This window comes from Microcaecilia unicolor, chromosome 2, assembly GCF_901765095.1.
Source record: "Microcaecilia unicolor chromosome 2, aMicUni1.1, whole genome shotgun sequence".
NCBI classification, from domain to species: domain Eukaryota; kingdom Metazoa; phylum Chordata; class Amphibia; order Gymnophiona; family Siphonopidae; genus Microcaecilia; species Microcaecilia unicolor.
This window is the reverse complement of record NC_044032.1, coordinates 464,696,624-464,714,374: the sequence shown is the minus strand read 5'-3', so window position 1 is coordinate 464,714,374 and position 17,751 is coordinate 464,696,624. Positions and strand designations below refer to the sequence as shown.

The 17,751-nt window shown below is 40.7% G+C and overlaps 1 protein-coding gene across 2 annotated transcripts in view; it reads right to left on the bottom strand.

Moving 5' to 3' along the window:
* SLC4A11 (solute carrier family 4 member 11) overlaps positions 1–17,751 on the bottom strand; it is a 357,901-nt gene that overhangs the window by 39,982 nt on the left and 300,168 nt on the right. For both annotated transcript variants that reach the window (XM_030190992.1, XM_030190993.1), the window contains 2 exons: positions 17,294–17,462; positions 3,504–3,677 (listed from right to left, as the gene is read on the bottom strand). In XM_030190992.1, coding sequence (XP_030046852.1) covers positions 3,504–3,677; positions 17,294–17,462 — 343 coding nt within the window. The remainder of the gene's footprint in view (positions 1–3,503; positions 3,678–17,293; positions 17,463–17,751) is intronic.

Genomic DNA, 17,751 nt, shown 5'->3' with positions numbered 1-17,751 from the left:
CCGTGGTCAACCATATCAAAGGGCGTCCTTCTCCTAAGATCGCCCAAATCGGCATAATCGAAAGCCGATTTTGGGCGCACTCAGCTGCTTTCCGTCGCGGGGATGACCAAAGTTCACAGCAGCGTGTCGGCACCATAGCGAAGGCGGGACTGGGGCGTGATTAAGAAATGGGCGTCCTCGGCCAATAATGGAAAAAAGAAGGGCGTCCCTGACGAGCATTTGGTTGACTTTACTTGGTCCATTTTTTTCACGACCAAGCCTCAAAAAGGTGCCCAAATAGGCACTTGAAAGGACGTCCCTGATGAGCACTTGGACATTTTTTTTTTCTTCCGATTTTTGCGATGGGCGTCCTCCTCTGCATGGGTCCCGCTCACAGCAGCATCTTTTATTGGCAGCCAATGCAAATCTTGGCCAGGTGAATTACTTATAATATAGGTTAACTATACAATATTCTGTTATATCCTAGATCTCTGATCTATTATTTTTGATTTGCTATCTGTCGAGAACTGCTTGATGGCTTCAGCGGCTATAAATGAAATAACCAACTGTAAAGTGGAGGTGAGAAATAGGTGGGTTAGTTCTTATACTCAAGGATAATAAAGCACAAAGTTACACTTGTAACTGTAACATTTAGGCACAGATATCTACAGCAGCCATTGATACGGTATAAGCAGTCATTCCTAAATGTTGGTACATAACTGCCAACTTACACTAGTGTCCTATAACAGCAATTACATGGGTGGATCATGTGCCTAACTTTAGTGACCTACACAGAATTATCCCCTATATCATGTTTTTTATTTTATCTTTTTTATTTATTGAGATTTATTAACCACCTTTATGAAGAGATTCACCCAAGATGATGTACAGCAGGTACAGTTAAATTTACCATTTTGCTAACAGACATACATAATCATAAATACAATACGAGGTAAAATTGGAAATGGCACATTGAAACCTAATAACAGGACTAATATTTACAATATACATATTTAACAGCACTCCAGAACCACCATCTAACAGAAACATGATAATCAGGATTCAATTTGCCTGATTGCAGGTTTACCTCATTGATTGTATTTATGCTTATATTTGGTCATTTTACTTTGTGCTGTTAACAAAACTAAGGGGTCCTTTTACCAAGCTGTGGAAAAAAGGGCCGTGTGCTAGCGGGGGGGGGGGGGGGGGGGGGGGGGGGGGGGGAACGGGACATTTTTCCAACGTGCCAGGGCCCTTTTTACCGCAATGGGTAAAAAAGCCCCCCCTCCATGGCCATCTCAGATTACGCCTATGATCTTTGGAGAAGGTGTATATGTGAACTGTGCACTACTGGAGCTAATTCTAGGTGCCTCTTTTCAATGTGGTATGGACTTTGGGAGAGATGCTCACATAACATAAGAATAGCCATACTGGGTCAGACCAATGGTCCATCTAGCCCAGTATCCTGTTTCCAACAGTGGCCAATCCAGGTCTCAAGTACCTGGCAAAAACCGAATTAGTAGCAACATTCCATGCTACCAATCCCGGGGCAAGCAGTGGCTTCCCCCATGTCCATCTCAATAACAGACAATGGAATTTTCCTCCAGGATTATGTAGGCATTCCAGACATCACCACTGGTCATTATCAATACGGTAGATGTCAATGGTGCCCCTACACATTAGATGGTATTAAAAATGGAAAGATCCACAGACAGTGAAAATTATTAGCTCAAGAGCAAAAACATTATATTCTTGGAATCACATGCTGTCATTTGTCCTTGTAACTTGGTGTATGTAGGGTGCACTGGAAGGACTATTAAAATTGCACCTAAATGAACATAAATCAAAAATTATGAACAGAGTGATTACAGCACCATTGATCCAACACTGGATGGATAAAAAACATTCCACAATTTATGGTGGAGAATTTTGGATTCAATTGAGTTGGGTTGTGAGGGTGTGTCACGTTTTCAAAGCTGGAAACTGGGTTTGTGAGCCCTTGGGCCACTGCAGAGGAATGGCAGTGGCAGGCAAAAACCACCCCACGCTAGAGACAGGGCAGATTTCTGACAAACAGTTAGGCTTCACCTGCACCTGACCACTTTTCACCAAGAGTTGAGCTCAAGGCTTCAGGTGGCCGGCAGGACTTACTGGACAGGGCAGGACTGGATAACAGCTAGGCAACTCAGGGACAGCAAGGCAGGGAACGGATAGGCTAAAGGACAGGACTGAAAGCTGAAAACAGCCACTAAAACAGGGAGCAAAACACTGACTAACAAGACACAAAACTAAAAGCTGTAGAGCAGCCAGAAAGATACATACCTTAGACGCAATGCAAAGGCCAAGCAGAGAGTTTCAAAATGGCTAATAAGCTCAGCAGCAGCTGAGGCTTAGCTGCTGCAATCACCAGGCAACTAAGGGTGCTGTGCAAGTACAAACAAAACAAGCAGGTCCGGCAGTCTGGAAGATCCGGACCGGACTGGGCTGAAATCTGGACCGGGCGACATCACACAAACAATCTAATGCAGCCAGCCGGTTCTGGCCACCAGAGGGCGAGGGGAGCACAGACGTAAAAGGGTGGTAATCTCGTGTATTTTTTGAATGATAAAGAACAATGCACTTATGTTTTAAATTCTGTCATTCCTTTTGGGCTCAATTTAGAGATTGAATGGATGTTAGTTATTTAATTTGGAAATCATGTGATTGAGTGTTGAAAATCTGTAAATAGATGGAGCCGCAATATTGTTGGGCGGCAAAATGAAGATAGAATGAAATACTTCAGAGGTATGTCTGGAAGTCTGATATACTGACTCTGCTGGAACCTATAGCTTAATTTTATTCTTTATCTTTTCAGGAGACCAAACATGATTCATGTCAGCTGATCTTCCTGATTTCTGTTGCTAAGATAAGTGACCAATCTTCCTGACTTTAAAAATAAGTTAAAGTTTAAATCTATTTACAATTTAAGCACTTAAAATTCTCTTTAGACTGATGAAGAAATGTGGTGAGCGCTTAACCCAGTGAAAGAGTGGGAGAAATATATGGCTGCCACCTTTGATTGGTCCACAACAATTTAAAATACCTTTGTGGTGTGATTAAAGCCTATGTTTATTGAGAGCAGAAGTTCAATTATGAGTTTCAACTGATTTAATAAGAGATATAGATTGTAAGCTCTTTGAGCAGGGACTGTCTCTCTATGTCAAATGTATAGCGCTGCGTGTGTCTGGTAGTGCTATATAAATGCTATTAGTAGTAGTAGATATGTGCTGGGATTACTATATTGTATAACTGACCAGTTACCCTGCATGCTTTTTTAAAAAAGAAAACAAAATTTGGACTATCTTAAGCTACTCTTTAATAAAGGTGCACAGGCATCTATGACGCTTTGTGAAACAGGCACCTTGTTGGACTTTCCATAAATGCCCTCTTATAAAATTGCCTCCACAATGTAGAGCTGAATAATACTTAGTTTTACAGAGCCTCTGCAACTTATTCAGAAATGTAATGGCTTTTAGCACACTTACGTCTCATAGATATGCCCATTTTCAACTCTCTCTTCCACATTTGCAAGTGCCCGGACGTGCAAAGGAGAGTGAGGGAAGGCAGCATGTATCCAAGGTAAGCCGAAGACTGACAGCCCTGTGTTAATCAAAGCCACGAGAAGGAGGTCCCAGTGATAAGCTGTGCCTTTCACTAACCTAGAAGAAAAATTGCAGGATTCATCAGTTAATTGCATTAATATTTCCACTTGTACATCATAAAATGGAAACATTTTAACTTCAAACACTCATATCCGCCAAATGATGTTTCTTTTTCTCTGTCTGGCACTTTTCCACAAACTCTGTTAAACTTCCAGCTCAAGCAGAATCACAGCTGAGAACTGCTGCCATAAACCGTTATTTGTGACTACCTGGCTATCCATTTCTGTAGCCTCCTTCTAATTCAACTCAGTCATCTTTGTGATAGTCCTTGCCTGTGGCTCCCTCTTGAACCTGGTACGCATACTAACAACCAATTACTGATATTAATTGGCACTTATTAAAATTTGTGTGCCCATCTGGCTGCACGTTATTCTATAAGGCATGGCACATAACTCTACTAACGTGTAATTCAAAAGGGGGCATGGCCATGGGAGTGTCAGGGACATTCCAAAGAGTTTTGTGTGCAGTATTATAGAATATGGCTTCAGTGCACCTAACTTAGGCGCCAGCATTTAGACCAGGCTTCAGCAGGCCTAAGTCTGGTGTAGGAATTAACGCTAAGCATGATTCTATAAAGAGCGTGCTTAGTGCTGATTTTATTTGGCGCTGGATCCAGCCATACAATGTTTACTTAAACGCATGATAGGCGCTATTCTACAACTTACACAAACAAGTTGCTTACCCTCTAACTCTATAAAAGTCACCAAAAATTGAACGCACAAATTCAGGTGTGCACACAATTTAATTGACTAAAGAGCTAATTAGCACCAATAATTGGCTTTAGACACTAATTAGATTTAATCGGAATTTACATGCCTAACATTTACACGTGATCTGAAAAAGAGGATGTGGAAATGGGAGGGTCATGGGCGTAATGGGGCTGTTTCTAAAATTAAAGTACACTGTTAGAGAGTAAGGGTGATGGGGCGTGTACATTTGCAGCACATTTATGTTGGTGCAAATGGCTGCGCCCAAAGTTAGGCGCGATTCCCGGGTCTAAGTGCTATTCTATAAACATCGCCTAACTTTAAACACAACTTATAGAATAGCACTTTTTTGGTGCTGTTTTTTTTTGGCGCCATAGAATCTAGCCCTTAGCGCATAAGTACAAAAGGGTGTACAAACAGAAGGAACAAGGGTAAAAGATGTTGGAAGACATGCAAATCAAATCTTATTTTTCAATCCTAGACCAATATCAGTGCTCCCTCCCCCCCAAAAAAGTTAGTACAAGGTTAATTGTAGAGTTTGTGACTAGACTATTTTTGTAACACACTGTCACCCTGATATTCAAAGCTATTTAACTGACCGGACACGGCTGCTGACCGATCAAATAGCATATCGGTGCCTAACCACTAATATTCAGTGGGAGATAACTGGTTATCTCTGCTGAACATTGACAGTTAGTGCCTAGTGAATAACCAGCTATATTGCATGACTTATCCAATTAGGCGCCAATATTCAGCGCCTAACTGGATAAGTTTAGCGGTTAAATAGGACCGCATAAATAGCTGTCCTATCTTTAATTGTTAAAACGTTAACTGGTTAGCGCTGAATATTAGCATAACTGGTTAACAACCCCAGATATTCAAGGCCAGTTGCTGGAAATGGCACAGCATTAAATATCCAGGTTTAATGCCGGTGGTGGATAGCAAAAGCGCTGCCCACCACCGGCTGAATATCAGGCCCTGTATTTATAAAGCTGGCATACCATGCTTTGCCTCTGAGCTTCTGTGGAATTACCTATGGAGAGTGGGTTGCACACACTGGCACCTGCCCCGAGGTAGATGTTGCAGTGCCCATGTATACGACAATAAAAATAGGTGAATACATGTGCAAGTGCCGGTCCCTTGGGAATGCCGCTGCGTATGCCTTGTAGCGCTATAGAAATGCTAAATAGTAGTAGTAGTAGTAGTAATGCCACATGAATATTGTGAAAAGTAGGTTCAATGTTTCTCTTTTATACACATATATCCACAGAATAATTTTAAAAGTGCCTATCTGAGCACGTTCTACACACTCAAGTCCCTTATAAAATGACTTCACTTTAATTATTATCATACCATTGCTTCTTTGTCATTTTCTATAGAATAATACATATTGGATTCCATTCATTTTAAGTCTCAGTTTTTTATACATGCTGTTTCAGGAAGTTTTATCTTCATAGTATTTGTAACTGTTTTGCCTCTTTTTTTTGGATCTGTAGATGTGATTTATGTTTGCCAACTTTGTGACTGCTACAATTAGTGTACTGTGCATGCTAAGGTATGTTTTTACCCTTTATTGAGTTCTATGGTGTATGTTTCAAGTTACTTATCCTGTATTTTTGTATTTTACAGTATGTTATATTTAGTAGCGCACCATTATTTATTATCTTTTTTAACTTCAAATTTTTTTTAACTTCAATTGTATTGCCTTTTATTGATGTTTTGGTCATTGGTATTTTATTCATATCCTTTGTTGTATTTATATTATTAGGCTCCTGACAAAGGCATGTTTGCAGAAACACTGCCATGTTCAGTCTTTTGATGGTACACCTACAGCACTGTTGGAATAAAACAACATTTAAAAAAAAATTATTACTCAGCTTTGGTTTCCTCATTTTTTGTTTCTTCACTCCTTTTTGTTGGTCCTTAGAAAATTACCCCATAATTTTTTCCTTGTGTGGGTACTGGCAAATTTTCAAAACAGAAGTCTTCAAATGCTTCCATTTAGAAAATTACCCCAGGGGGCTTTATGCATATATATTTATACCTGCTCTGTAGCATGCATAAATTTCCTGTCTTAATTAAGGTGGATATTTACGAGTATGCATTTACTGTAAATGCTAATCCTCTCCCCTTGTCTCTAAACTTATGCACATGTAGGTTATATAAGCATAAGTTTACATTTCTAGAGAGAAATGTCAAACATCTATTTCTATTGCTCTTTAACTGTCTTTTAAAATTGCTCTATGTACATATAATATATATGACTACTGTATTATAAATCACTTTATGTTAGTTGAATCAATCATTTCATAAAAACTGAAAATATGATTATCTACATTCCAGTTGAGTACATTTTCAGCACTTGTAAATAATTCCATGAGATGGCGCCATAACCTACACTCTTTAATATGTACATGGAACTAGAAGAGAAAAGGCTAGGGAGAAGATTCTTCACTATTCCCTAGCTGATGAAGGTGCCATATTTAAGGTATATGTACCTCAGCTTTCATGACTATTCAAGTCTGATCTTTTTGCAGTGACTGATCAATGTGCTAATAAAAATATCTATCCTGTTTGTCAATGCAAAATCTCTCAGCTATACTATCATGTTTGAGTAAAACGTTAAAATCGAGAATAGTTTTATTAGTATTCACGTCGTACAGTGTGAAGACTTCAGGCTCTATAGCTAATTGGGTGTGAATGGGCAGTTCTACTAACGCAACTTTCCACAATACAGTTGACTAGCTCGGTTATAGGACCCAATGTTTTCACATATGAACACCACCAAAAACTATCTTCAGTTGTAACAAATTAGTCAAACATGATGGTAAGGATGAGAGGAATCATTTATTTGGCATCTGCACGCAGAATACAAATTTCTGAAAAAAGAAAGGAGAGGAGTGAATGTGCTTAAGTCCAGAGTAGGCTACAGAGGTCGACTTGAAGGTTTTCCTCAGTGATGGAAGGGAAAATATTGGTCTTCCTTACAATGTAGAAGTATTGCGTAACATCAAAGGTAAATGAGTGGGACCAACGATATGAAAGCAATCTTTGACAGGGCCAACCCGAGAGCTGAGTAAGTGCTGCAGCTGCACAGGGCACAAGGGAGGTAGGGGCAGGGCTGCTGAGAGACATGGCCGAGCCCAAGGCAGAACCAGACTGCCGTAGACGCCCCCCACTTGCACCGCCAGTCCCATAACTTTTCCAGCTCAATTTTCCAGTTACCTTTTGCCTCTAAGGGGGGTCCGGTGCTGGCAAGCCACTTGCATTGCACACCACTGCTCCTGCACCTTTTTGTCTTTGCCTCCAAGGGGGACCCAAACCAGCAAGCCGCTTCAAGCGTGCCTGCTCCCACAGTCTGTCCTCTTCTGCTCCTGTCCGTGCTGACAGTCAGGACCCAGATGATTGCATTAACGCAATATCGCATTAATGTAATCATCCGGGTCCTGGGCGGCACGCAGGAGCAGGGGAGGATGGACCCAGAAGCAGGCAGCAACAAGCAGCTTGCCGGCACTGGGACAGGGAAATTTTGCCCCACACCACCCCACCTCTCGGCGGCCCTGGATGGGGGTGCACATATCGCTACCATTCCATTAGAGGTGCAGTTGATGGGTGGAGGCATGTCACACAGGGTGTGATTCTGGCATGGGGCGCTCTGAACTTCTAATGTGTGCAGTCAAAAAGGGGCGTGATTAAAGGTGAGGAAATGGGCATTTCGTGGGCGTTCCAAAATTTACGTGCCTAGAGTATGGCCCAATGCGCCTAAATCTACGTGCTGGGATTTACGCCACATTTTCATTGGAGTAAATAGATATCCGTAGATTTAGGTGCTGAAATATCAGCAAAGTGTATTCTATAATCGGCGCCTAAATCTAGGCACCGATTATAGAATACTAGTAAAAAAGGCCCGTTTCTATGAGCCATGAAACAGGCACTAGCAAGGTTTACCTGCGGCAGCATCAGGAGGGCGCAGGACGGCAGCGTGGGGAGGCTGCAGGCGGGTAGTTTTGTTTTTGCGTGTGGCAGCTTTGGGTTCCCGGCGGCTCAGGTGTTCGGACGGCACTCCTCCCCCTGCCTAGCTCGGTGCTTGTCGCAGTGCATTGGGGGGTGGAGGCCCTGCGTAGTCGGCTGTTTCTCGCACTGCGTCGGGGGGGGGGGGGGGTAGCGTCGGAGGGCGGTGGAACTGGTGATTGGCTGAGTGTCACAGCCCCGCCCTCCACGTCATCACGTTGTGACGCGAGGGCAGGGCATACACTCATGGGATCTTGCAACTACAAATTTGCATTTAGAATGTTGGGGTTGTGAATTATGTGTGGATGGGGTGTGGCTGAGGGCGGGTCTATGAGTGAGAGTGAGTGGTGCTGACAGCCTAGAAGACTACAGGGCTTCAGTGTTTTCCTGCCACACAGTGAGGTTCTGAACGTTGGAGGTGAGAATTATTTATATAGATGCTTAGTTGGCACCAATTTCAGCGTCAATTTCTTAGGTGCCATATACAGAATCCTCTCCCATAACGCATGAATTTGCATGTGTTAACTGATACCACGCAAACATGGTAATTGTTCTTGCATTATTTTTATAATTAGTATGCACTAATTCATAATTTAAGGGCATTTTGTGTAAGGGCCAGGGCATGGAGAGTATATTGCAGTTAGTGTGTGGCAAGAACCATTCAATAACCGACAATTAAATCAGAGGTGCTAAGTGCTAATGGAATTTTAAGGCACACCCTGCAAAAGAAATGCTGGACAAACCCTCTAATAGGTGCCACATTAGCTTTGCACACTTTACACATTAATTTCTTTTGTTAAGGCACAGTAACTGCAAAATTTAATGCACTTTAGTACAAGGACTCGAGTGTTACAAATGATAAAAGTTGTGTTCCATCTGATTAGGTGTTCTATGAGATTTGAAGAATCAGGAACCGATGCACAAAGCTTACCATGCTTGCAAACGTTATTTAGCATCTAATGCAGAAAGGGGTTCTGCATTCCTTTTACTGTTCCTCGCAGCAGCTACCGGCAACCCTATGCAAATGCATTACAACAAACTCAGTAGTATTAAAATTCCGAACAATGCACAGACGTTTTTGTGCACTGAACGCCTACCTTTAATGAGCAAAAGTTTACGGCAGTGTTGTGCATCGGTCGGTAATTCCGACTCGTAAACGAGACGGTGTTTTTCCGGCGCTGTTCCTTACAGTGCCAGAATTCTGTGCATTGACCCCTCAGTATTTTTGAGGCAGAGGTTCTATTGCTGGGTGCACTTATCAGTTGAATGAAGTATACATATTTGTACAGCTGCGGAGTCATCAGCATGGAAAAGACATGAGTAAATATTCAAAGCAGACAAAGGCAGAGGTGAAACAGTATTAGGGGGAAGTGGTGACTTAAACACTATTTATTTATTTTGCATCAGGAGTGTTTTATTGAGGAATACTGGTTAAAATCAGATGCTCTATCTGTTACTACTTCAACAGAGAACCTGATTACTTTAATACCTTTTGGCTGTTATAATGGAATATGGGTCATCAGTAGATTAGTGGCACCTGGACTGTAAAAAAGGTGATACTACTTGTTTATAGCTTTTTGATAACCTTTCTCAAACTTAATGTACAGGCCATGCACAAACACAACTAACACAGTAGCCACAAGAAAACGCAGGCGAAGGCTACAATAAATATGGATAATCTATAGGCAGCCCAATAAAAGATAAACCAGGTATCCAAGCTTCTAGATTTCTCACAGTAATCTAGAAATTAAATGAAACTGTAAATAGAAAAAGAAAAAAAAAAATCACTGGCTTTGGAAGAAGATGGTTCAAAACAGTAACTCTCTCAGGTTTCAAGACGTGTGCATTTAGAGACACCCTACACCAAAGTTTTTTCTTTTGTTGAATGTGCGTGTACTTTTCACTCTGTAATCGAGTGGATATGAATGATAGTTATTTATATGTCATTTTACATTAAGCTTCAAGTGACGACATGCCTCAAATTACATTGTGCATGGTTCAGTATGGGTTACAGTTGAATGGCCCCAGAAAAAAATGTGTAAAGGCTCATTAGTAATGCTTTCCAAGCCTGTGCATTATAATTCTTTAAAAGAAATGATATTCTGTCCATAACAAAACCACGTGTTTCACTTCTAGCTTTAAAACTCCAACTACAGTTCAACGTCTGACCAATAAGGAAAACGCATGTAATAGACTAGATGTGAGAGGAAGCAGAGTTACATGCGTCAGTAAAATTGAACATGTCAAACATTAAAGTGTTACCCTTCTGCTACCTTCAGTGAAGCACCTGGAGAACTTTCACTAAGAAAGCTGCAACATAAATGTTAAATTCTTTTCTCAAATACCAAGCAGCCTTAGCTTGGAACTCTGCCATTCTAGATCACAATTATTTAGGAAAAATGTGAAAACATTTTTATTTCATAAATACATTTTATTAGAAATTTAAATTGTGATTGTTAACATATTTGTTGATGCTTGGAATGTTACTTATTCAGCCTCTTAATTTGTGTAATCTGCTTAGAACTGTTAAGGTATGTGCAGAACAGAAGTTTGGTGAAACATAATCTATATATATAAAAGGCAACCCCAACGTTCTGAAGCCTCCACGGAAGTTGAGGCGCCCGAGATATCTGGTGTGCCCTGGAGTGTCTGCACCGCCCTCGCGTCTAAACGTCATGACGCGTCAAAACGTCATGACGTCGAGGGCGGAGCTATTGACACTCGAGGGCCGAAACGGCCCACAGCGAACAAGGCAAGTAGCTTCGAGGGACGGAGGGAGGGCGAACAAGGCAAGTAGCTTCGAGGGACGGAGGGAGGGGGCCCCTTGCTAGCGCCCGTTTCATTCCGCTCAGAAACGGGCATTTTTTCCTAGTATAAAATAAAATAACAGAGGGATTAAATTTAAACAGTACTAAGCATATAGATGCATATGATAGGTTCCAGGTCAGTTCCCACCGGACAGTTCCCACCCACCAATTCCCATCTGGACAATTCACACATAGGAAAATTCCCACTGAACCAATTCCCACCACACCAGGTTTCAACTTAATTCATGTTTAATCCAGGATCTAAATGTCATAAATATGTAAATAAATAAATAAATAAATAAATAAATAAAAACAGTAGTTAATGGGGGTGGGGGGGGGGGGGGCCCTTACCCCCAAACTAGGTTTGAACCTAATTCAGTCCCTCATAATGACACACTGATTATGATTTATAACAAACTAATATACTACCTATGTCCCCCACACCCCACCAAACTAGGTTTCAACCTAATTAAGCCCCTCAAAATGACACACCGATTACGATTTATAACAAATTAGTACTCTACCTATGAAAAGTTATTTTGTTATTATACATCTGCTGTGTACTTCCGTATGCTGCTCCAACCTCTGTATTCCAGATGTCATTAAAAAAGAAAAAAAAAAAAAAAGCACTGCCAGGATTTATGGGGCCCGATACAAAGAAAGAAGCTACAGTTGGTAAAGGGGGAAAGGGGAAAAAGAAAAAGGCTAGGAACTGTCTTGGGGGGGGGGGGGGGGACTTGGTGGGTGGGAACTGGCGTGATACCATATGATAGTACTCTCTAGGGGTGTCCCTGGCCAAAAACAAATTCTGGTTCTGCTTGTTTGAACCAAATATTTTCCCAGTTTTGGGGAACGTTTTCTATATGTTTCATGTTATTTGCTCTTTTTCTGCACATCATATATGCAATAGAACTTTAAGCCTGCAAATAACTGCATTAATTCATACATATACCCACCGGCAATCTGAGCACACAAGAGCTAGATTCTATATATGGCGCCTAAAAAAACCTGCTTAAGTAATGTTCGATTAGCTGTGCCTAAAGTTTGGCATGGTTTATAGAATTAACGCTTAAGCGGCGAGGTCGTGTGTAAATTTGTACACCGCCATTTGCACCAATGAAAAAGTGATGCAAATGCCTGTGCCTAAATTTACGTGTGCAGCACCGTTATTCTATAATTACACATGTACCTCAAAACCCTCCCATTTCCGAACTCCTTTTCAGGCCGTGGATACCGCACCTAAATTTATATGCGTGGGTCCCAATTAAATCTAATTAGTGCCAATTGCTTGTTAAAAAGTTAATTATTGGCACTAATTGGCTCATTATTCTATTAAATTGCACGTGCAAATCCGTAACATGCCTAAATTTCTGCATGCAATTTTTGGTGACTTTTACAGAATCAGGGGGTAACTTTTAGGCGCACAACTCTCTAAGCGTATTCTGTAACGATGTGCACTGAACTTCTAAAGCATGCAGGCAAAAGGGGGCATGTTATGGGCGGGGAAAAAGGTGTTGCATGGGCATTCCAAAATTTACAAGCCTAGTTATAGAATATGGACTAGTGCGCCTAAATCTATGCACAAGGATTTACACCAAGTTTTCGTTGGTGTAAATGGATGTGCGTAGATTTAGGCACTGAAATATGAACTAAGCATATTCTATAATCGGTGCCTAAATCTAGGCACCGATTATAGAATATGCTTAGTCGGAACTGATTTCAGCTCCGATTTTTTAGGCACCATATATACAATCCCCTCCTTTAGGTTAACACATGTTTTCCGCTCCATACGCCTAACATATTCTACAATAGATTATATTTTTCTGGAAAAGGAGCTTTTCCTGTAAATGGAAAGAACAGGAATACAAGTGATCTCCTGGTGGGATCATGCACTGACCTAGGTGGTAGTACAGGAGGAGCATAAATCTCTAGACAATAGGTATTGGCATCTCAATGACAGCCTACTTGATGACCCTGTGGTGGTCAAGCGGGTGGAGAGTCTGATGGACGAGTATCTAGAGTTTAATAATAAGGATGAGGTCTCCCCGAACACACTTTGGGAGGGGTTAAAAGTGACAATGAGGGGCCATTTGATTGCTACTACAGTACAGCGGAAGAAGAGGCAGGTAAAGGAGGTACAAAAGGTGTGCTGCTTAGTTACTCGATTGGAGGTGCAGCATAAGCACAGGCCACTGCAGGAGACCCTTTTGCTCCAAATGGTGGAAGCGCAGAAGCAGCTCAGGGATAGAGATGTAGAGAAGCTGCGATTTAAGCAAAATTAGTGAGACAGAGATTTTTTTAGTTTAATAAAGAAGAGGAGTTTGGTAGCCGTGTTAGTCCACTCTTAAGGTTATCAATAGAAATCAAACAAAATAAAACATGGAAAAGAAAATAAGATGATACCTTTTTTATTGGACATAACTTAATACATTTCTTGATTAGCTTTCGAAGGTTGCCCTTCTTCGTCAGATCGGAAATAAGCAAATGTGCTAGCTGACAGTGTATATAAGTGAAAACATTCAAGCATTACTATGACAGTCTTACAGGGTGGGTGGATGGGGGTGGGTCGGAGGTATGCATGGGGACCCCACACAGGATTACACAAAACAGCTGAAAGACCTTATCAAAACATTTCCTACACAAGCGCAACCTCACCTGAAGAAACTCATACCAAACCAGCCTGCTGTGGGCACATTCTACATGCTACCCAAGATCCACAAACCGGGAAACCCTGGCAGACCAATCATATCAGGTATTGGCACACTCATGGAAGAAATATCTGGATTCATAGAGGGAATTCTGAAACCTCTCGTACACAAAACTAACAGCTTCATACCACAGACTTTCTGAATAAATTAAAAAATATCAAGCAACTACCACCTAACACCCTTCTGGTCACGATGGATGTAGAATCACTATACAGCAACATTCCACATGCGGATGGCATAGCTACATGTGGAAGACTCCTAAAAAAATCCACACTGGTCCATCAATACTCACCAGAAACTATTACAAAATTAATCAAATTCATTTTAACTCACAACTACTTCCGCTTTAACAATGATATCTATCTACAAATAATGGGTACTACGATGGGCACCAGGACAGCACCCCAATATGCCAACCTTTTTATGGCTGAGCTGGAAGAGACATTTCTGAATACACACCAGACCAAACCTCTAAAATACTACCGGTACATCGATGACATTTTTATGATTTGGACGGAGGGTGAAGAAACTCTGAAACAATTTTATTCTGCCTTCAATACATACCATCCTACAATCAGATTCAAAATTGACTACTCCCCAGAAAAAGTCAATTTTTTGGACACCACGGTCTCAATCAGTGATGGCTGTATACAAACATCTATATACAAGAAACACACAGACAGATGCAGCTACCTCCACAACTCCAGCTTCCATCCTTCACATACAAAAAGATCCATCATTTACAGCCAAGCCACAAGAAACCACCGTATCTGCTCTGACCCAGGGGACAGAGACAGACACCTTAAAAGCCTGACTGCATCCTTCAAACAGAAAGGCTACAACCCCAAAATAATCTCCAAGAATATTGCCTCCTCCCTCAAAACACCCAGGGAGAATCTGCTACAGTACAAGGAGAAAAAATCTACAGACAGAATCCCCCTTGTAGTGACATACAATCCAGAGCTGGAAAAACTGAGGAAAATCATAAGAGATCTACAACCTATACTCCAGGAGGATGAATTACTGAAAGAGATATTCCCACCCCCACCAGTACTGGCCTTCCGACAGCCACCCAACTTAAAACACAAGCTAATCAGAAGTAAACTTCCATCACAGACTGAAAAGGAACAGAAGGGCACACTTCCCTGTAATTTATCCAGTTGCAAACTATGCCAAAATATTTCACAGGACCCCAAAGTCATCCACAAAGGAAAGATATTCAACATAAAGGGATCTTTCACTTGCTCATCTTCCAATGTGGTATATATCATTCAGTGTAAAATATGTAACAAAGGATGCTATATTGGAGAAACAGGCCAGATGCTTAAGACAAGATTCAATTTACATAGACATCACATGAACAATGCTGGTGCCAGTAGGGTTCCCACACCTGTTGGTCAACATTTTACAGGACCAGGACACTGTACCAGTGACTTCACAGTGAGAATCCTGAAAGGTAACTTTAAAACCATACAAGAACGTAAGACCTTTGAAGTCAGAATGATTGAATATTTTAACACCCAACAGAAAGGACTTAACAAGGATCTGGGGTTCCTAGCCCATTATAAACCATAAAGCTGTATGTCTCTGTTGATCACTCCACCCCTCACCTATCCACACCCATCCTGTTAGAATATCAATGATATGCTTTGATGTCCCCATGCATACCTCCGACCCACCCCCATCCTCCCACCCTGTCAGACTGTCATAGTAATGCTTGAATGTTTTCACTTATATACACTGTCAGCTAGCACATTTGCTTATTTCCGATCTGACGAAGAAGGGCAACCTTCGAAAGCTAATCAAGAAATGTATTAAGTTATGTCCAATAAAAAAGGTATCATCTTATTTTCTTTTCCATGTTTTATTTTGTTTGATTTCTATTGATAACCTTTAGTTTAATAATAATTGGCTTAGACTGAAATTACAGCATTCCAAGAATAATATTGTTTGTATTAAAGGGAAATCGGGGGAGGCGATGATAGATGAGGCCCTTTATACTCCAGAGACTGAGGTAGAGGAGAGGGAGGTTGAAAAATACCTTCAGGGGTTGTCATTAACGAGGGTAACGGGGGAGGGGGGAATTGGCCCTGTTGAATTAGCCCATTTTTGGGGTGTACAAAATTGACCTATGGTATGAGATGTATGTATTTATTTTTATTTGTTACATTTGTATCCCACACTTTCCCACCTATTTGCAGGCTCAATGTGGCTTATATAGTACCATAAAGGCGTTCGCCAATTCCAGTATGAACAAATACAAAGTGATGTTGTGGTAGAATAAAGTTCATGTGTAACAGACACGTTAGGGAATCGTAGGGAGGAAGAGTTAAGTTATGTCCATTAAAAGCTTTGTATAGATTGTATAGATTGACTGTGCTTCAGTATTATAAAGTGGGGCTTTTTGAGAGACGGTAGCACTGTTTTCAATGCTGGAGAAGCAGCATCTCTATTTGAGGGGAAATCTGGGCACATGGTTCTGTTTGAGGTGAGAGCGTTGGGGTGGGGTGAGGGGGTGGAGGATTTGCTCTTTGTTTTAGCTGTGTCAAAGGTAACTGCATTGAAGAAGCAATGTGCATTCACTATCTGTATTACTTAAGCTTGTATGTTTGTATATTGAAAATGTTTTAAATAAAATGGAGTTAAAAAAAAAAGAAAACAAAACATAAAACTGACATGGCCATATTTTTGGCACATGCTTGCTTCAGGGGTATACACAATATTGGTGAAATGTATAAAACAAACAAAATGAATGCATACATAAATCTATAAATAAATAACTAAAGATATACATAAATAAAATACAATTATAAATACAATAATAAAATAAAAAATGAGGGCCAACATATGTATATTTCAAATACTTTCTAAAAATTGCTTGGCAGATTTAAACTGGAAATATGTAGACCATTTTTGTTATGGAGGCCAACGTGTAATCTAATACTAAATAATCAAATACTACACCGTAGAACTGAAATATTACTGTATGTAAAAAAGCTGTGTTCCCTTATATAACATAATCAAATGATAGCACATTATATGAACAGGTTTTTTTCTGTTGTTATAGTTTTCATAGCCTGTACGAAAGGTTTATGATAGTCAGTAGTAGTATAGATTTGAATAGTTTCCATCTAACTAAAACAATATTCGATTATCAAAGGAAAGAACAGCCATTCCTCTGGTTGCATAAAGAGATCATGACACTCTGTAGATGGCAGATATTTATATTGGAATTTTTATTAACACAGCTTCACCCACAGTACTAGCATGCTTAATGAACTTGTCCAAATCAAGAACTAACACGACTGGCAAGCATTTTACACACAGTAACTGCACTGATGGATGCGACTTGAATGGCATAAAGAAGAGAAGTGTTTTACCTGTTCTCCGGTGCATTTGTGAGCGATGCTACAATGTTCTGTTCTATGAAGAAAAGCATGGACAGAAGGAACCCCAGGCCCATGGCACTTATTACTGAACCAACTGAGAGGGATCTGATTGGTGCCAGTACAAACAAACTCTCTGTTTTGATATAGTTAAACGAAGCAACTGCAATATAGAAATAGTTAAATGGTTAAGTCATTGCGTCTATTCCACTAGTAAAATACATAATTATTCCCCCTTTAATCCCAGTGAACATGCAAAACAAATAAATGGGCCTTATGATCCTGTATACATTTAAGTAAGCAGCAAAGCCTGTGGTTGGAAGCTCTACTGTTCAGTATTAGCTTATGATCTAGTTATGCATCATGAGTTGAAGGTGAGAGTACCAGGGTTGGCCTTGCCACCAGACTAGGCATCTGCATACAGCATCAAAATTTTGGTGGTGGTGGTGAGG